This window comes from Salminus brasiliensis, chromosome 9, assembly GCF_030463535.1.
Source record: "Salminus brasiliensis chromosome 9, fSalBra1.hap2, whole genome shotgun sequence".
Classification (NCBI taxonomy): Eukaryota; Metazoa; Chordata; class Actinopteri; order Characiformes; family Bryconidae; genus Salminus; species Salminus brasiliensis.
The window spans coordinates 38,879,073-38,899,729 of record NC_132886.1 but is presented as its reverse complement, the minus strand read 5'-3'; the positions used below and the strand labels follow the sequence as shown (position 1 = coordinate 38,899,729).

The 20,657-nt window shown below is 47.9% G+C and overlaps 1 protein-coding gene across 1 annotated transcript in view; it reads left to right on the top strand.

Annotated features, from left to right (window-relative positions):
• The window catches only part of ephb3a (eph receptor B3a), a 34,423-nt gene extending 22,263 nt beyond the window's left edge, over positions 1-12,160 (top strand). Inside the window, exons 12-16 of the mRNA XM_072688355.1 lie at positions 1,014-1,261; positions 3,300-3,515; positions 5,277-5,426; positions 7,072-7,265; positions 10,577-12,160. Coding sequence (XP_072544456.1) covers positions 1,014-1,261; positions 3,300-3,515; positions 5,277-5,426; positions 7,072-7,265; positions 10,577-10,682 — 914 coding nt within the window. The 3' untranslated portion in view covers positions 10,683-12,160. The remainder of the gene's footprint in view (positions 1-1,013; positions 1,262-3,299; positions 3,516-5,276; positions 5,427-7,071; positions 7,266-10,576) is intronic.
• The last annotated feature ends 8,497 nt before the right edge of the window (positions 12,161-20,657 follow it).

The window sequence follows — 20,657 nt, the reverse complement described above, 5'->3', positions numbered from 1 at the left end:
TCCACATTTTCAGCCTTTTACTCCGTAGCTCAGGTGGCTAGTCACCTATGACCGCCTTATTCAGGACTCCAGGTTTGGGCGAATGCCCATACGTTAAAGGGAAGGTCCAACAACTCCAGAATTACATCATAGTTCAGTCGTCAGGGTCAAAAATGAATTCGGGTTAGGGGGTTTGGTGTGATGTTGTGGTCTATTGTTGAAAAATTTGCAGACTCACAAATATTGCTGTTTTATTTACTATCCAAACCCACCAGTGAACCAACCAGCAGCCTGTGTTTTCAGAGCTTTATATATAGTGTTAACGATGGTAAACTACTTCTTATAAATCTGACAAAGGCACTATTTTACCTTTCAAGAACACCTGCATGTATCCCTCCGCCGTAATACCGCATACCATACTAATAAATGCCAATAAACTTCTCAGACGTCTGGTTTTACTGTCCACCGCCACCGTGAACAGTCTTGACTTGGTTACTTTCTTAACAATGGCCTGTTTCATACCAAACCCGCTCTCAGTATAAGCCAAATACTAAGTGAATGGGCAAAATCTGGGCAGCTACAGCAATCCGTACTCTAACCAACTTACCGCATGCTGCTTGCCTTCTCCATCTTTCTCGTCTCTTTCTTTGATACCTTTGCTTGTTCATTCCTTCCTTCTCTCCATTTCTTTGCATTTCTCATTTGTCCTTAAATGTACCACACATTAGAACCCGTCCCCAAAACTCCCACCGCCCTCAAACTCCTGGCCCCTCCATCCCCGCTGCCAGCCCCCAGACTCCTCTGTCGTCCCTTCTCTCCATCCGTCCCTTGCCTGTACAACCTCTGACCGCTCCCTCGATTCCATATCTTTCCTCGTTCTCTTGCTACCTTCCTTCACGAGCAACACGAATCTTCGTCAGTTTTTGGCCCTCGGCTCAAATCGGTATCCCCCGGTCCCTCACTCTCCTCCTCCACTGCCCTCCTCCCTCTCTCCGTCCTCCTTCCCTGCCCCACCCCGTCCCTTCCCACTCCAGGAGAGTTCGGAGAAGTGTGCCGGGGGAGGCTGAAGCAGCCCGGTCGGAAAGAAGCGACCGTGGCCATCAAGACGCTGAAAGCGGGCTACACGGAGCACCAAAGGCGGGACTTCCTGGCCGAGGCCAGCATCATGGGCCAGTTCGACCACCCCAACGTCATTCACCTGGAAGGAGTGCTGACCAGGAGCTGTCCGGTGCTTATCGTCACCGAGTTCATGGAGAACGGCGCTCTGGATTCCTTCCTCAGGGTGAGTTTAGGGGTCCCATATTTCCACCAGGAACGACAGCATGCACTTCTCAGATCCTCCTCAGATGACGTTTACACAACACCCCTACCCTACAGATGGAAGATCAGGCAGCTCTGGGTGTAGTAGCTATCTGAAAGTCTATGTTTATAGATAACAGTGAGTCATACAGTGTCAGAAACCACATAAGCAAGTCTATTTCAGATGTTGGAACACCTCCACACGGTTCGAAGCAAGCGTGTGATGGCTTAGGCACGCAGTTTGCAGTAGAGACGGCATGCTGCCACTCTTTCCTTCCCAATACCGATATTAAATATGGAATGTGATCCAATACAGGGTGGCTCAGCGGTCTAACCCACTACCCCTATGGCCCTGGGGGTCACGGGTTTAATTCCCAAGCCATGCTGCTTTGCCATCTGCAGCCAGGGTTTGAGAGGGCACAATTGGCCATGCTCTCTCCGGGTGGGTAGATGGCGCTTTCTCCCCTCGTCTCTCTTAATGATGGCCGGCACAGGCACAGGACCCAGCTGCAGTTCAAAAAGAGGCGAAGGAGTGTGAAGACGTGTGAAGTCCTAACTCTCCTAGTGTCGGGAGCATTGCTAGTGCTAGGGGGAGCTATGAACGGGTGGGTTAACTGGCAGTACCAAAATTCTACCAAGAAAAAGTAAAATGAAATAAAATGAGCCAGTGGTATCTGAACCCCCCTCCCAAGCATATCCATCAAGACCAATATGCCATCTGTAGTTTGCATGATGTTAATTGGTGGGTATAAGCCTTCTTACTTGGTGTAAAAGGCTCCATTCTAGAGAAACTTAGAAGAGTTTAATGGTTTTGAACATGCTCCCTCAACAAATGGCTAAGAAAGGACTGCACGATGGACCACTGGTTCCATTCACCACCACTGTAAAAAGATCAGTAAGTTTCTCTGCAGTGAACCATTCCACACGAAACCCCTCTCTGAATGATGTTGTTCTCATCAGCAACGTAAAAATATGCCTGAATTCGGAATAAAAGTCTGGTTAATGAGTCATGTCCTGCTCTCCCTGCACACTCTGACTACGTCAGTCTTTGTCGGCCGTTGTTTTGACTAAGCCGGTTCAGGTTGGTCGTTTTTCGCCTGTTGACAGAAGAAGAACTTGTGAACCCTCGGGAGGGGGGGGTGGGGGGGGGGGGGTTGTAAGCCACGACATTTGAGAATTCTCAACAATAACCTCGGTTCACCTTGCTTCAGCTTCTCTTCAGCCTCCAGCTCCTTCGAAGGCAGCGGTCATCACAGAAATAGACTCAGCAGAAACCTCGGATCACCTCTCTCCTGCTCTTAACTGGAGCTGCACCTCTTATAACCCTGCAGTCAGCAGTGCTTCTTTGTGTAGGACTGAGGAACTGAGGAAGGCAGCAAGGCATCCCTCGCATCAGCTTTCTCCCTCAAGTCTTAACCCAAAGGAAGGGCCTGTACCCTTGCAAGGTTGAGACGCATAGCGCGTAAAGCTACGCGTACCCGTGACAGGACACGAACTTTGACAACCTTGTAGCCGATTGCTTATCTTTTCTAACGTAGAGGGCACGTGCCGTGGCTCCCGATCTGATGATGCTCCTCCTGTTCGGAAGAAAGGTCTCAGAGGCTTCTTCTTCTTCCGTTGCTAGCTTTTGGTGTTTCTAGCTTTTAGGACTAAGCACGGTAGAGTGCACTTCTTCTGCCACCAAGACGGCATGCAGTTGTTCTCAGCTGCACCAGAAACAAAGAGCCTTTGAACGGTGAGGTTTCGACAACTCACCCAAAAAAAAAGGATGTCATTACATTATGCATGCAAGGATTAACAGGCAGGAGGAATTCTGCCCAGGAGCTTAGCTACCGCGGAGATGAGCAAGTTTGCACATCATAATATTGCCGTTCTGTTATCTTGCAGCAGATTACACAACGCCACAAGGGCGGTGGAACAGAACTGTCGGGCAGATTAATCTGGTTCAGGGTTCAGGACTTCTGTTTTCTGCCTCTCTGTATCTCTTAAACGTCGCTCAAGCCTCGTCTTTCCCGTTCCAGCTGAACGACGGCAGGTTCACGGTTACCCAGCTAGTCGGCATGCTGAGGGGCGTTGCCGCTGGCATGAAGTACCTCTCGGACATGAACTACGTCCACCGCGACCTGGCAGCCCGCAATGTGCTGGTCAACAGCAACCTGGTGTGCAAGGTGTCCGACTTCGGCCTGTCCCGCTTCCTAGACGACAACTCGTCGGACCCCACCTACACCAGCTCCCTGGTAAGTTGACCACCCTGCTAGGAAGGAATCGGGTCTACAGTGGTGTCTAAAAGGTCTGTAAGGGGGTGTGTGGTGGTTTCCTGGTGGGTCGATATCACAGTGTAAAGATTCCCATTGGTTGAACAGGTGGCCTGAGACTGAGACTACTAACCGTTGCAAACACTCGAATGCATTCTAATTGGCGGTATTCAAATCAATGACATCGTCACCCCTATGATTGGTTATTAAAACGTTATTAAAGCTTAATGCTAATGAGTAAACATAACACCATCGGACACAACCCATCAATAAACTACGTCAGCAGTGTTTGTCTGCTTTCATGGCTGCGAGAGGCTTGGCTCCAGCGGTGTTTACAGTTCGGAAATCAACGCAACAAGGTCTTATCTCTCTTAGGGGGTGTTTATAAAGCTCTGGTTCGATTAAAACGGTCCCTGGTGCGATTGCTATGTTAGTGCGGTTCTTTTGAGTAAGTGAGAATGCCGTTTGAACTCTGGTGTGCACCATACGATAAAGGCTAGAGACGTACAATAGACAGGATATAGAGGTGTCTTGTAGGAAACCAGTGGTCTCTCTACACTACACCAATAGAAATGCTCCACAATGACTTACATGAGATACAAGGATTTTGTGTGACACTTAAGACATCCATGTTCCTTTTGCATCTTCCTTAAGATCCTTCAGGAACTTTTGGAGGTTCTTCAGTCTCTTTGAGGAACCTACTAGCTTTTCTTGAAGGCTCCTCAAGCATCCTCAAAGCACCGAACTGAAGAACCTCCAAAAGTTCCTGGAGGATCTTATACGTTTAACTACTACAACATACCACTCATGAATGAAGCATAAGCCAGGAGCCACCAGCCCAGGTGCAAGACTTGGTGTGTAAGACTCATCGTGTTTAAGCAGGAATTAAAACATGCCCACAAAATCTCAGCCAACCACAGAGAGCTGCTGCATGTTGGGGAACCGCTAGGCTTGCTTTTCAGGCATGGCTGTCTTTAATTTAGGAATTAGAGACTGAGGATTACGTTAGGGAAACATGCTTTCATTTGGAAGTGCATTTTGGCTCGTGTGCAGAAAAATTGGCATACAGGCCTCCCATTCAGCTTCGTAGCGTGTTGGCCGAACCTCGTGAAGGTCCCAGCGTTCAGTGCTGAGCACTGTATGTTTTACCATAACATTCGGCCATATATAGTGACAATATTATTGGACACTGGGGGGAAACAACAGAAGGTGCAGGTGTTAATGTTATGGCTGATCGGTGTGTGTGTATATATATTAATATATATGTACAAATTGATTGAATGCGAGTCTTCCTCGGCCATCTATAGAAGTTGGGATATGTATTTGTGTGGGATTTAGCCACGAGCTTAGTCACGAGCTAGCCTGGTGCATGGTGGTTTTTTGACAAGATGCATAGCATGTGTATTGATTAGCGTCTTTGGTAATAGACACCGCTAGTTGAAAGTGAAGGCATGGGGAGCTAGACTAGCTTGCTGCCACTTTGCTGCTGCTTGTGTCTACAGCTGAAATCAATGAACACAGTGAGAAAACCCCGGGGAGGGAAGCCCATGAGAAAGTGCTCAGTCTCTGCTCTAATTAGGCATCTGCGGACTGCTGGTCGGTTTGAAGTTGGAGCCTGAGTCAAATGGCTTATGTGGTGAGTGGGTGTGTGAGTGTGTATGTGTGTGTGTGTGTGTGTGTGTGTCTCCATCTCGCTCTCTCGCTCACCCTTTCTCTCGCGCTCTGTCTCTCTTTCTCACGCAGGGTGGAAAAATCCCAATCCGCTGGACTGCCCCCGAAGCTATCGCCTTCCGTAAGTTCACCTCAGCCAGCGATGTGTGGAGCTACGGCATCGTTATGTGGGAGGTGATGTCGTTCGGAGAGCGGCCCTACTGGGATATGAGCAACCAAGATGTAAGCAAAGCTCGCGCTCGCGAGCGCTGCGCCGCTTCTCTTTTTTCTCTCTGGTCTTTTTTTGAGCTCATATTAGCTCAGTTTCGAGAAATCTACAGCGCAAGCAAGAGTGTCTTATCACTCGAAAGTTGTGGGATACACATCTAGGCCTCCGGATCGCACATCAGCATCACTCCGGAGGAGCTTTTCTCTCTGCAAAGCGCTATCTCGCTCTCGTCTCACCCGAAAGAGAACAAGAAAAAGCGCTAACGTGGCTAGCAGTGAAGGGAACTCTCTCAGGGACCAGTCAGCATGATCTCATTTACATACTGCTAACTGGCCCCCACTAGCAACGTGGGCATTTCTGAGCCGTGCTCTTGCAGTCGCTTGTAGGGGCGCAGCGATACGCAGAAATCGATACGATACTTTCGAGTTTTCTATACAGCGGAAATGAGTGGCTGAACATTTGACCTATATAAATATGTATTACAGGGGAGCAAATTACAGGAAATTTCCATCCACCTACTGTACGATCACGATTTTGTACGACACAATATCAAAAAATATTGACATCACTATTAAAATGTATTCAAATATGAGTGTAAACTAAGCGTGAGGCTTTTTTCATGTCTTGGTTGTGGTTGTCTCTGTTAAACAAATTAGTATTTTGAGATACTAATACTAAGAGTCCCAATACTAAGAGATACTAGTCACTATTTTAAAATGCTGTCACAATTTGAGGATAACAAGACAAATTAGCATTATTTTGAGATAAAAAGTCATAATATTAAGGCAATCTGCATTATTTTTTATAATTCATAAATCAAAAAACTGCATTTTTTATATATATTAAGTCATAATTTTAAGACAGTTTGCATTAGTTTGATATACTAAGTCATAATTTTAAGAAACTGCATTTTTGATATTTATTAAGTCATAATTTTAAGACAGTTTGCATTAGTTTGATATACTAAGTCATAATTTAAAGACAATTTGCATTAGTTTAATATACTAAGTCATAATTTTAAGAAACTGCATTTTTGATATATATTAAGTCATAATTTTAAGACAATTTGCATTATTTTGATATATATTAAGTCATAATTTTAAGACAGTTTGCATTAGTTTGATATACTAAGTCATAATTTTTGAACAAATTACCTTATTCTGAGCTACTAATTTCAAGATAATGAGGAATTGTGATTTAGCAAGTCATACTTTTAAGAAAAAATTACATTATTTTAATGTACTAAGCCATACTTGTCAAGATACTTTCAAGATACTAAGTCAAATTGGCATAATATTAAGATACTAAGTCAATATCAAGATATCGTTAACACACAAAATAATAAAATATACTGAATTCTGTAAAGGTGTATCAGTACCTAACTCGTGACAAATGTAAATGAACCAGTAGTGATAAACAAACGTGTTTTTTTTTCATGTCTTTGTTGTTATTGACGTTGTTGTTCTTTCTGTGTTGATTCCATTTATTTATAGTCTGATAACACAAAGCTTCTCCTGGCTGCTCCTGTGTTTTACCAATGTGGTGCTTTTATTCCAAATACAATTACTGATCTATAGCAGCAATCAGGTCAGATTTAATTACCGTACCCCCGCTGTGAACCTACAGCTCTGATTTCCCAGTTCTGTGTGTCTGCCGTAGGTGATGAACGCAGTGGAGCAGGACTACAGGCTGCCCCCGCCGATGGACTGCCCAGCTGTGCTCCACCAGCTGATGCTGGAGTGCTGGGTGAAGGAGCGCAACGCCCGGCCGCGCTTCGCGCAGATCGTCAGCACGCTGGACAAACTCCTGCGCAATGCCGCCAGCCTCAAAGTGCTGACCTCTGCACACTCAGGGTGAGCCGCGATCAGATGCCGCACCTGTATCTGCTTTCCTTTCTGACCACAAAGCCGAGCAAAGCAGGCTTCATGACTAAGGCTTTATGTAACACAGTCCCATATTTAGGTGTTATCTTTGAGGGCCAGTGTGTTCTTTACAGTAACTCGCTATGAGGAAAAAAAAGGTCAGCATCACATCAGTGTGGGCAGAAATGGAAAAATCGGCTGGGGCGCGAGTCGGACTTGGAGTCTGGCGCTGCCTGTGGAATATAGGAGCGAAATATACAGTACTGTAGAGGTTTCGGGCACCTGAGTCATTCTCCGGCATCGCTGTCATTCAACCCCGTAACGATCATTCAGTTGAAACAGTAAACGCCTTTCTATGGTAGCTAAGGTACTATTGTACAAAATGATGTTTTACCGCCAGCTATTTCTGGACTTTCTGGACGACAAAGGGGGGCCAGCTCTATATTAATGCCTGTAGGTTTAGAATGGAACGTCATAAAAACACATGTAGGTGTCATTTGTAGGTGTCCCAATACTTTTGTCCTTTTATTGAACAACATAATGCAGTAATTTGTGATTTCTCTGATTGATTAATATTAATAATTAATTAATATCGAACCGAATCCAGAGAATCGCTTACCAGATCCCATCAGAACAGAAGCAGGTGAACATGAATCCAGTAAAAAGGAGAAACAAGAGCTTCTCATTCTGAAAAAAGAAAGTAGTGAGACCTTGTCGGGGAGCTAGTCTGAAGAACAGAGCTCGCCCCCCCGGTCCAGCCAGTACAGCATGGATGTGTCCAGTGTTGACCAGGAGAAGAACTCTAAATAATACTAGACTCCATGAGGAGAACTTTGGAGATGTTCTAATGGACACAGTGATGGAGGACCACCACCACCACTTTCTGTAGTTGAAGTCTTCTATCAGAGCATCCACATGAAGTCGGAAAGTGTGTGTGTGTGTGTGTGTGTGTGGGCATAATCTCAGTGTTTTTTTATTCTGTGACTGGCCGTTTAAAAAACAGCTCCTACTGACAAGATCTTCAGCTATAAAACAGTGCTGCTGACAGGCTCGTCGACAGCACGAGGAGCAGCTCGATAAAGGCACAAAGCCTACAACAACAACCACCAACTATAGAACATCATTTGGCAAGGAATTGATGAACAACTTGGGCAAACCAAGCGGTGAGGCTTTTATCCGTCATTGTCAATATCTGGAATAGGCCGCGGCTCTTTGTGCTTCCCAGAGTTGGGAGGGTCCGGCGGCGGTGCTGTCTCTTCCCCTGCCTCTTCAAAATGAAGACAATCGTGAACTCATCTTCACGGGGACGGCTGTCACTCTCCATGCTGCACGGATATGTGCCGTAATGGGGTTTTCTTGTTTTCAGAGGAAAAAGGATGCATTTATTTTCCCCTCACGCTTTTCATCACCTGCCAAATAAAAATACCATTCAGCCTCAACCGCACCAAAACGCTGCCACCAGCTACCGTCCTGCACACCAAATCCCATCAAATCCCACCAAATCCCACCAGATTCCAACAAATCCCACCAAATCTCCAGTCTAATCTGTTTCTACGATAAGCAACATTTACATGTATGCCATTTGTCTGACACTCGAATCCAGAGTGATCTACTGTGTAATCAGTTGCAGCTGGAGGCGAATGAAGGGACAGAGGCCAATTTTTGTTCCTGGAAAATAAGAATTGAAATTTCAGTTTTTATGAGATATTATTTTGAGATACTGTGGTAATTTTTGAAAAACTCATCATTTTTTCTGAAAAACATTGAATTAGAAAATCGAGTCATTATTTTGAGACACTGTGCTAAAAAAAACGAGTCATTATTTTCAGACTGATAATTAATTTATTATTCATTATTTTGGAAAAACTTTAAATTATGAAATCGAGTCATTATTTTGAGATACTGTGGTAATTTTTGAAAAACTAGTCATTATTTTTGAAAAACATTGAATTAGAAAACTAAGTTTGAGACACTGTGATCATTTAAATGATCATATTACTGTGATCATATTAAAAAGTAATAGTAAAATAGTAAAAAATAGTAAAAACAAATGTACACGTGACATCCCTGTTCAAAGTACGTATTGTTGATTTTCTAAATGTAAAAAGATCAGATCCTCTTCATCCTAAAGCACAATTACTGTTTATTTACAGGATTAAACTAATTAAAAATTAAATTTAATAGTTTTTATTATTATAATTTTTTTTTTTTTACATAAATTTGTTTCTACTTCTAGAGAAGTACGGGGGACAGCCAATGTGTTTCTGATGGAAGTGGACTAGCTTTTTTTTTCCTTTCTTTTTTTTTTGGTTATACTGCAGTGTTCTTGCCTGGGCAGGGAACGGGGGGCAGCGGGGGTATCTACTACTCTGTAACTAACTGGTGCGACTAGCCTCGCTCTCCCCAGCGACTAGCTATGCTAATTCTCATTTACAGCTGAGTGCGTTTAGCCCGAGCTCCATCCTCTCGCAATAAGCAATTTTCACTGCATGAATCTTTCAGAGGCAGGCCAGAAAAAAACAAAAACACACTCTCGCGCTCGCTCGCGCTCTTGATCCGTGGCAATGTCGAGTTTGGCTGTGAAGCAGAATCGCGCGCTAACCTCTGCGTAACCTCGTGTTGGTAAACGAGGACGACAGTAGGCCCGAGGCTCTGAATTCATACGTCTGGGTTTGTTTGTTTTTCTGTTTTCTGCTGGGCAGCAGCGGTGGCAGTAGTGGTGGTGGTGGTGGTGGTGGTGGTGTTAGTGGGTGAGGGAGTGTCTGGCCATGGCAGGGGTGATGGAGGGAGCTTAATAAGGGAGACGGAGGAGAAGCTAAGAGAGAGAGCAACGGCTTTAATTAGCTCGCTAATGAGCTTTTTAATGCGGCGTCTGAAAAGGGCCGCCGAGCGCGAGGCGACACAAGCGCACAGAGGAGTGCATGTGTATGCGTGTGTGGGAGTGAGCGAGTGTGTGTGTGTGGGCGTCAGGGAGACGCTCCCGCATGGAGGTGCATGCTGATGGCCTGCCTATGATTAATTTATGCTAGCATTTGTATGCAAGAGCCGTCCTTTGCTATGCCGTTGACGTGCCATGATCCAATCTCCAGAGCCTGCAGCTGCATATGTGTTGTGTGAGTACCTTCGGTTTGTGTCTGGGACTCTGTGTGTGTGTGTGTGTGTGTGTGTGTGCGCTTGCGTAAAGCGACTGAATTCCCTTTTGCTGCTCTCGTAATTTCTTCGGTTAGCCGTTTTTATGACTTCTAAATGGCAAAGTCGTTGGTCAGTGACTTGTGCTGAATCTGTCCTTTCCTTCTCTCCAGGGATCTATATCGCGTCGGCGGGACCCTGCCTGGGCACCAGAGGAAGAGCCTCGGCGGTGTTCAGGACATGCGGCAGATGAGCCAAACCCTCCCCATCCGCGTCTGACCGACCAAGAGAACCGCCTGCCGAAGCTGAAGGCTAGAGGCCAGAGGAGGAAATCAAACTGGCCTCCGAAGAGCAGGAACACCGCAGGACACTACTGGAGCAGGTTCTCGGACGTTCTTTCTGGACCATCGGGTGTCCAGCTTCAGAGAACGCCGTTGGACCAAACCACTTTCACGTTCCACGGACAATATGTGTATAAAATGCTACCGGGAGAACGTGTGGGGTAAAAAGCGGAATCCTTCGTGGCAGTGCCTCGGGCGGGCTTTTTTTTTTCGTCCCCGTCCCTGTCCCCGTCCCCGTCCCCCCCATCCTGTCACGGCTTACGTGTTTACACTGGACGTTCATTATGCAGAGCCCAATCCATGACACGATTATGTTTCTACGACTCAGGTTCAGTTTGCATGTGTGCATGTGTTTCAGTGGCGGCAGGGCTTTCCAGAGTCTTCTCCGGAGTCTTCTCCAGAGTCTTCTCCAGAGTCTTCTCCGGAGTCTTCTCCAGAGTCTTCTCCAGAGTCTTCTCCGGAGTCTTCTCCAGAGTCTTCTCCGGAGTCTTCTCCGGAGTCTTCTCCGGAGTCTTCTCCCGAGTCTTCTCCGAGAAGCTGCTAAAGCTAAGACGTGGCTAAAGATGGAGAACTAGCAGGCACAGATTTGCATCGTCTCATTCGCGTTGTTGATTAATAGCCATAGCATTCCTGGACGTTTTTTTTACACGGATGTATTGCTGTTCTCAGCCGGCCTCACAGGGCGAAGACGCGAAGAACGAAGCATCATAAGCTAACCGAGTAATACTTTAAAGAAAAGAGAAGTAAAGTAATGTTAGCCTGAAATAGAAATGAAAGGGTTAGCTTGAGGACATTCTCCACAATGCCTTTTGCGCTCGTCTTTTGTTCCTCTGAGACTCTTGACTCTTCTGATCTTTTCTTCATATTGAAGAAAGGAATAGCGGAGAAGAGGAGACGAGAGGAGAAGCACGGAAAGGATGTCTTTCCGAAGCGAAGTGGACAAAAAGCCGAGAGGGGCCGAACCATGGGGACCGCTTGAGCGCATTCCCAAGTCGACTCTGAATCCCATGAATCCAGAAATCCAGAATTTCAGTTTTCTTTACCTCTGTTGTATTTTGTCTTCCATGTTACAGTATTAAGGAAATCTCCTCATGGACAACATCTGACTGTGATCTTTGGAAATGACTCCTAACTGTGACCGAGGAAGACTTCATAAAGTCGGCGTGTGGGTGTATGTGTGTGCGTGTGTGTGTGTGTGTGTGTGTGTATGGGATGGGGGGTGCACAGCGTATGTCCGAGTGAGACGCAGCTTCATATGCATGCTAGATTCAGAGCTATGTGATCGACCGTGTCCGTGAAGAGAGGCAGTGCGACGACTGTTGGAGGCTGGTGTTTAATGAATATCCCTATTATTTCCACAGTAATTCACTCTGTTACAAATATGCATACTTGTGTAAATAAATACAGCTCATGAGAGACCAAGACCCACTCAAGTTTTTGGAGCAACAGATCATGTACTGCCCACTTATGGGTCCTCTATTGAGGACTGTACAGTTACAGTTACAGAGACTGGCTCGTCTTTCCTGTTTCTGTTATCCTCTCCTTCCTGGTCAGGGTTGCGGTCGGTCTGGAGCCTACCCAGAATGATTAGACGCAAGGCAGGGATACCCCCCCGGACAGGGCGCCAGTCCATCTCACCCCTCACACCTAGGGACAACGTAGCTTAGCTTAGCTTAGCCAGGTCAATCCTACTATGTGTGTTTTTGGGAGGTGCGAGGGAACCAGTGGACCCAGTGGTCTCTCTATCAGAGAGAGACCCCAGGGCCCTGGAGCTTCCATGCCGCCCTAGCTCATCTCTAGGTGGACTTGACCTGAAATAAGTACCTTCTCCCTAATCTGACGTCCTGTACCTCCTGTAATCTCTACCTTGTTCAAGTGTCTGTGATAAGTTTGAGCAACCCTCCACCACCCGGTCATCGATCCTTCCTGGCTCCACATGGGACATAGCAGACAAAGCCATAGCCACCCAAACTCCAGCCCTAAGAGTCCTCAGAGTTCTCCTCAGTACAGTCTTCGCCCAAATCATCATAAGCTGAACTAGCTTAGATCTGCAGTTCATCAGCCATCCTCTACCCCAGTCATCAGGGGTCTGGTTCCAGGGGTTTCTGGAACTGCTGTCCAGATGTTATCGTATTTAACGTATTTGTCAGGTGGACCATTCTCAGCACAAGAGCCCGAGAATCTCCGCAGGTCAGAGAAAGGCTAGAGTGCTTCTAAATGCACAAATTATGCATCAGCCCTTTTCACGGCCACATGCTTCCCTGGGAATTTACCGGTAATTAAACGGGAAGGGGTTCACTGTGAACATTTTCCTGCCGGGACTTTAATGGCAAATTGGAAAAAAGGTAGAATGCTGTGTAAGATCTGCAGACACAAAGCCACTGCCGGCAACAGTATCCTGGTAGTGTCCTGGGATTTGAGTGAGGAAAGGGCTTCTAATGGAACCCCAGTAAGGTAGGTTTTCCCAACGACGTGTCTGGTAAGAGTATATTTGCTTTGTATTCCGCAGTTCGCGATCTTCCCGAATGCCTAATGGCCTCGAATCTCAAATCTGTATGCATGGACTTTGGCGGCAGTTTGTCAGCGTGATCAGAAGGATCTCTATCTCCAGTGCATCTGGCTGATTTCCCCAGTCGGATGTCCCTGAGCGCCCAGGCCCCCGGGTTCCCCGCACTGCACAAAGGCACGTTTGATCTTTCCAATTACGGCGGCCGCTCCGCGAGCAGCTTGGCAGCGGAATCGGGCGTGCGTCGGCCTCTTTTAACTGGCATAGCAATTTACCCAGAGGTTGCCGGGCCTGCTATCGCTGCCTTTCTCGCTGCCTCATCAGTAGAGAGAGAGAGTGAGTCGGTGAGGGTGAGAGATACTGGGAGAGAACAGGGAAAAAAGTGTGGGGAGAGATCGAGAGCGAGAGAGAGAGAGTACCTGGGCCAAATGTGCTGTAATAATCACAAAGCGAGAGTCCTCATTAAAGACTGCAGGGCATAGCGAGCGAATGTGTGTGTTTGCAATTGTGTGTGTGCGCATGCTAGAGTCTGACAACGGGAAGACGGGCTGAGGATCCTTCCGACACATTACAACCAGCATTCGTAGGCTGGCTGTGTGAGTTTTCACTGACGAGGCACGCTCGCTTTTCTAAACGCCCGCTCGCTAACTTGCGACTCCAATTAGGCCCCGCCGCGGACCCCGCTGCAGATGTCCTGCGATGCATTGCTGCGGACAAAGGGAAAGCGCCGGGAACGAGCGGTGAAAGCGGTGAATCATTAAGGCAACATCCACGCAGCTCTGCTCCAGCCGCAGACTACGCCTCCGTAGATCGCAGTGCTTTCTTCGCTGGCTAACCGTGACCCACTGCTCCATCTGGATGAGACAGCGAGGACGATCCGAGTCACTCCAGCCTCGCTGATCTACGCCTACTCGTGTGGAGGAGCAGCCAAGCAAGATAGCGTCCCTAGATATCTCTCTTGAGGCTGCTGCTTCTCATCCTGTTGGGGTCTCAGCCAGAGGGGTTGGAAACTGGAAGAGGGGTCTGCATTCGACTGGTGGAGTTAGCACTTTTCCAACTTTTCCAGTCCAAGAAAGCCCTAAGATCACTGCTGGCGTCTTTCAACTTTTAGCACGCTTAGGTGGCCGGTAGCTTAATGGTAAGGGATGTGAACCAGAAAGGTTGTGGGTTCTCATCTCAGGACTGGGTACTGGGTACTCCTGGTTGTGTCCTTGGGTAAATCACCCAACCATCGACTGGCCCAGGCAGGACAGCTGGCTAGACTGGGCACAGTTAGGCAGGTCACTGGTTGATTAGGAGGTTTTACACTCGGATCAATGTTGGCATCAGACTCTGAAGCATCGTCTGATGTGAGCTTGCGCAAGCCTCCACTTTGCATTTTGCTGAGGGATGATCACCAGAAAATCTGCTGGCCAGTCAAGGGTGACTGTCACTCCAGCTATTTATTATAGCTCAACAGCAACTTTGAGAAAGACACCCTCGGAAAAACACAGGTGTCGTCGTACACCAGTGCCTAGCGCCTAGCCTAGAAACTAGAGACATATGGACGGCAAGATGTTCTGGCCAAATGCTGAAATGTGAACAAAGCCCATTTACAGAGCGTTGTTCGCTTGTAACTGCGACAACTCCATCTGAACATCTCCAGCACTTTCCACCACTGATGAGACTCGGGGCCTTATCTGCAGTGCTGACGGTTTTCCTCCCGCAGACCTGGGCATCCCGCTTTCTCATTACTCCAGCTCAAGCCGTGCTCCTCAAGCCCTAAGCTGCGGAATTGAAACCGCTACCCTCCCGGATCGGCCTTTAAAGGCATGTTTAATGGCTGATTTATATTTATGGGCCACTTAAACACCCAGCGAAGCTCAGCTGCCATTCACTTCCCCCGCCTGAATGACTGAGTGACTTTCCCCCAGCCAAACACCGACCTCCTCTAGAAACCCTCTCTGGAGGTCCGGCGGAGGCCGCAGCATGACTTTCTTACTGCGCCGGCCTTCGCCCACTCTGAACAGGGACGGCACAAAGAAGAGATTAGAGTCCCTCTTTCTGTTTGCTGACAGAATAGAGGGGGTTCAGGACCCCCTGCCGGAGTTCCTGCCAAGAAAGCCGGGCAGTAAATCAGCAGAGGGAGGTGGAGAAGCTGCAGGGGGAAAAAGGACCCAGCAGGAACCTCATACATTATCCTTTGACGTCAACATACAGTAGAAAGAGCGGACAGTGGGATGGGCACAGCAGGTTCTTTTCAGCAGCCTAATTTGCCCACCAGTGGACCACCATGTGATACCCAATCAACTCTATCCTTAGCGGCCTTCAGAGGCATCTCGGTGGAAATTGCCGTAAAATCCCTCGACGATCCCCACTGTATCCTTCTCCCTTCTCCCTTCCCGTCCCCCACCCTTCCTTCTCCTCCACCCTACCCCCCTGCCCTCCTCCTTGTTTTCCTTCCCTTCCTCCCCCCATGTACCTGATTTCCTCCGTCCGGGTGATCCAAGCTCCACAACTGACATCTGCCACTGCTTGCTTGAGTAATCACACAGCCAAGATTACCTCACCGCAAAGTCATGCGAACCGTTCCCTCCACTTTTTCCTCTCCTCAGCTCGGGGCACGGAGCACGAAAATAGACCAGGTTTCGTTTGTTTTGCTTTCGTTAGTGCGATCTGGCTTTCGAAACGCTGCCTCGTTTAGTGGGAATTGGAAAGAAAAAGGCAACAACAGGGGGATCCAAGCTAGGGCTCGTAAATGACCCGAACAATTTCTGGCCTGCGTCCTAATGGCAATATCATATACTCGCGCTCACTTGATCTCGGAGGTGGAAACTGGTATGGGAGGAGTGGGGTCATTCTCAAATTGAGGAGAAATTCCGCTAAAATGCAATCAAGGGCAGGCCGATCTGTTATTTATTATTTTCCCTCCCTCCCTTTCTTTCTCAGGGTCTCTCCGTGCGGACGGCAGGGACGCATTAGAATAAATCGATGGCGCGAATTAGTTGAGCCCGACCCCCGGCTCGCCACTCGCCGTTTTCTTGAAGACGGTCCAAAAAGCAATTAAGAAGCATAAGAGAGGGATGCGGTGATTGATCGCTCGCTGAGGGCCGCGTCGCACAATGCCCCTGTCCTTGCCGAGCGGTTGCTATAGCAACAGGAAGAAGGAGATGGACTCGAGGAGAGAAAGAGAGAGATCAGTTTTTGGAGCAGACTGACCGTGCCGCTCCCCCGCCAACTCTGGGCACTGGTTGCCGCTTTCTAGCGCGCCTCAAGATCCTAATGAGATTTCAGGCTGGCCTTCCTTTCACGAATTACAACATACAGAATGTGTATTGCAGGTTCCTCGGCTTCTTGAGGGCTGAAGCGCTGCGTCACGTCTACATTACGCTCCGTTTTTATGAGAGGCAGCCTTTGGATCTTTGCGGGGTAATGAAGAAAACAGGCCTGGTTCATGCTATAAACAGCTTGATTGGTACCGCACCAGTCAGATGTACCAGCACCAGTTTGGATACACCTCATTGAATGTGCGTTCCTCAAAATAAGTAAAGAATGCTGACCTAGAGGCTTATGCTTAAACAATGGAAGCATTTCTAGGACTACTATAAATAATGCAATGATGCGAATGGAGCTTTGCGATATTTGCAAAATAAAAAGTGCGTAAACTGCCTTGCTGGAAGTTCAGTCTGTTCTACCCCTTTGTCCCAGCGCTATGGGCACATCTTACATTACGACGGATCCTGCATATCTGAATAAATGGAGCGAGTGTCGAAGTCACGACTGCTTAAGGTTTTCCTTATAAAGTGAACATGGCACCCGTCACAGCTTTCTCACCCGATTACAGTCAGCGAATGTCCCGGTGTCACTTCAGGATGGGCGGTGATAGGCAGTTTAACCTTTACGTCGGCGGTGGAGGCCACTACACTTCAGACGTGTACATCTGTCCGTGGTTGCACATAACCTAACCAAAGCCCTGTCTGGACAAGTGGCTTGGCCTAGCATTGGGATGAACCTAGCAACTTTCTATGGGACAACCTCCAACAATCTTCTGAAGTGGATCATTCTCAGACACTGTAGTGTTCATGGAAGTGTGTGTGTGATGCTGGGAGGAGTGTATCAGGCACAGAGGTGTTGCTGGTGTTGACTGCAAGGTCGATCCCAGGTTGATCCCATCGGCCACGGCTGGGGCCCGAACAGAAGAACACAACTGCTCGCCTAGCTCCCTCTGGGTGGGTAGGATGGCCCTCCCTCTTCCCCCATCACTTAACCCACGTATTTAGGTGATGTAACCCAATCAGTAGTTGGGTAGTGTTCTGCTCCAAGCATGTCGAGCTGTCCAATGATCTGGGGGCACGCCATGGGTCATGCGCCCTCCCAGCTTGGTAGCAGCAGCAGCAGTAAGGGCCGACCCAACTAAGAAAATTGGAGAGAGTGGTCCACCACTCCGAAACTTCTAAGCCGAGAACGCTCACACGGTCGAGCCGATGGTGCTTTGGTTTGCTGCATTTGGGTGGTCGAGACGCTCCATCGGGGAAGGCCACCCGACCAGCAGCTGGGCCTCGAACCCTCCAGAGGCCGAAAGCGCAGCCTTTAAAGCGGCTCAGCAGATGTGCCTTGAGATTAGTCAGACACAGAGGAAAGCGGGCCTGCCTGGCTGGGGTTGAGTGCACTTTGCCTGAGTATGAACTTTTCCAGCTGATCGCCAGGTGCACGTTTGCTACAAATCAACTAAAGGCTCCTACTGGCCTCCAGGCCTGTCCACACGGGAGAACACCACCTGATTGCCGCAGGATTTATCTACTCGCCGTGTGCGTCTGGGTGTGTGTGTGTCGGAGAACACGAGAACAGGGAAAGAAAGAGAAGTGTCCGAGGAATGAATCTGTGCACATCGGGACACGAGCCGCCGCCACTAGAGGATGAAATTGCGAAGTTACAGTGCTTGGAGAAACAGATGGCAGATGGCCTCCCGTCGCCTTCACTTGAAGTGATGGCGAGCGAATTTACACGCTTTTCCTCTTAGCCCTAATGCAGCTGATCAGCCGACACATGTTTGGTGTCCAAGGCGAAGCTAATGTAGCTAACAAAGAATAGACGCGTAGACCCCACTGTTTAGCACTGCGCTAACAGTCGGCAGGAAATCATCCCACATTTGCCTCAAATCGTGTGGAGGTGTTTAGTCATCTCCGATAGATTTGATTATGTGCTTTCTGACACTGTAGGGCTCACTGCTATGTACTGTAACATGGAAAGCGATGCAGCACATAGTACAAACCAACCATATAAAGGCCCAAAAGCCCTAAAAGGGCTTTCTTACACATAACAGTACGTCTTATGGCATCACAGATCAATTACCAGAGTACATAGATTTCAATTACTGGTTAATTACATTAGCCTTGTAGCAACAGAAGCAAATTAAAAGGAGCATCTTGGCCGAACACAAGCAGCCCAACATCGTACTCCTCTGCCTTTTACTGTTTTCGTGTATTTCTTGCCTTCCTCTTACAACACCCAACAGCCTAGCCATCAAGTTATAGACTTGAAAGTTCAACCAAGCTGAACCCAAAACATTAGCTTTCTGACTTCAGCCCACTTCAGCTCAAACATCGAAAATCCACCCTTAAGGCAACTGTAGATTTTTCCAGAGCTCATCCCACCTCCAAGATGCATCACAAGAAGTGGCATTTCCTAGCATTCAAAGCTCCAGTGTGGGCCCTTGGGATCTGTCGGGGATTGCAAGGTCACCCAGGTAATGCCAGGGCCATCCATGGCTAGGGTTCAGGAGAACATAATTGCTAGCCTTGCTCTTGCTGGATGAGTGGGACGGCCTTCCCTCTCCCCCCCCATCACTTAACACAATGCTCCAGCGGCTAGGCTAGTTAGCCCTAATGTTACTGAACACATAACATTAACTCTCTGGCTTCCTTCTGCATTTACCATCTAAAAAAGTCATAAATCCACCCCAAGCTCCTCCCACCTTCAAGATGCATCACAAAAAGGGGAATTTCGTAGCTTTTAAACCTGAAAATCTCATTACAGCATTGCTAACAGAGGTGAGAAGGCAGGTTTGCAGCCGTATAGCAACCGTAGAGCTGTGGTCCCGATGTTCATTTGGTCCAGAGTGCCCCTTTAAGACCCCAACACGGACTACGTTTGGGTTCTGGGGGGGGGAGGATTGTCTAAATTGAACCAAACTTTTTCATTTTAAACAAATCACAGAGCAGAGCGTGAAGGCAAATTGCCAAGGACGTGCAGGAATGACTCAGCCTCGTAGTTTTCCGGCAAATCTGCGACCCCGGAGAGGTAACCTCCGAATTCCTCCGCAGTGTTTGCGTGTCTACGAAAAGTGGTAGGTCGAGAGCGAGACCCTCATTTCGGTTAGGCAAAACAGATGTTAGAAGTGACATTGCGGCCGCCCCTAAATTGGATTGATTATATCGTCTGCGCTGACACGGTGGTAGACAGAATTACCCAGCGCTCCTCCAGTGACACCCTCATCAAAGCTGTGGCAATGAGGGCCCTCTTTAATCTGATTTGCTGGAGTGAAAACTCTCCGCCGCACAAAGGAGCCATTGATACTCGGCTGATGTCAACAAAGGGAGAGTCCTGACAAGGGAGGCGGAGTGGAAGGGGAGAATGATGGAGAGGGAGAGAGAAAGGGAAGGAAGAATGGAGGGCAGGGGAGTGGAGCGAGGGGAAAGGGGGGACGGTAGATGCCGCTCTTTTAAACACTATCATTTGTATTGCATGGGGGGGACAGTCAGCAGGGCTGCTGTCAATTACTGGCTGGACAATTAGCGAATGAAGAGTCGATTCAAAGAGAATGAAGGGTATTTAACGTCTGAACATTTCAGAACTCTGGAGGTTTTAGGGCAGACATTTGCTTTTAGCAAGAAACTCATATTTTATATATTTTCTTCACGACCAGACCCCCCCCCCTCTGACCACCAGCAGTGCCGTTCGCACACTATTCACTGTCCTAAAGAATCATTCCAGACTTCAGAACTGCTCAAGTATTTCAGAAAACAGTGCTAGAACCCGATTCACCGAACTTTTCACACTTAGCATCCATGCTAGCAGCTTCACCCCATGACTGGAGCTTCGGCTCTTGGGTTTCTCGTTTAGGGGGCGTTGCCCTTTTTCCAACAAACGTAAATCGTAAATCGCCTCCTCATGAGTCGCTTACATCTCAGGCTAATGTTATCTCACCACCTTGTTGTCTGTCCTGCTAGCATACCATGCTAAGTGACGAGCGTGTTTGATTACGGCTTTACTTGTGAAGTGTTTTCTATTTTGGGAACGCAGCCACGGCCCAACACAAGACGCCACAGCCAGCGCTCATCAAGTGATGGAGTGGGTGGAGGAGTGAGGAGGTTCAGGTGATGTCATGGTAACACAATCACCATGGTGGGACTTTGAATGTACACAGGC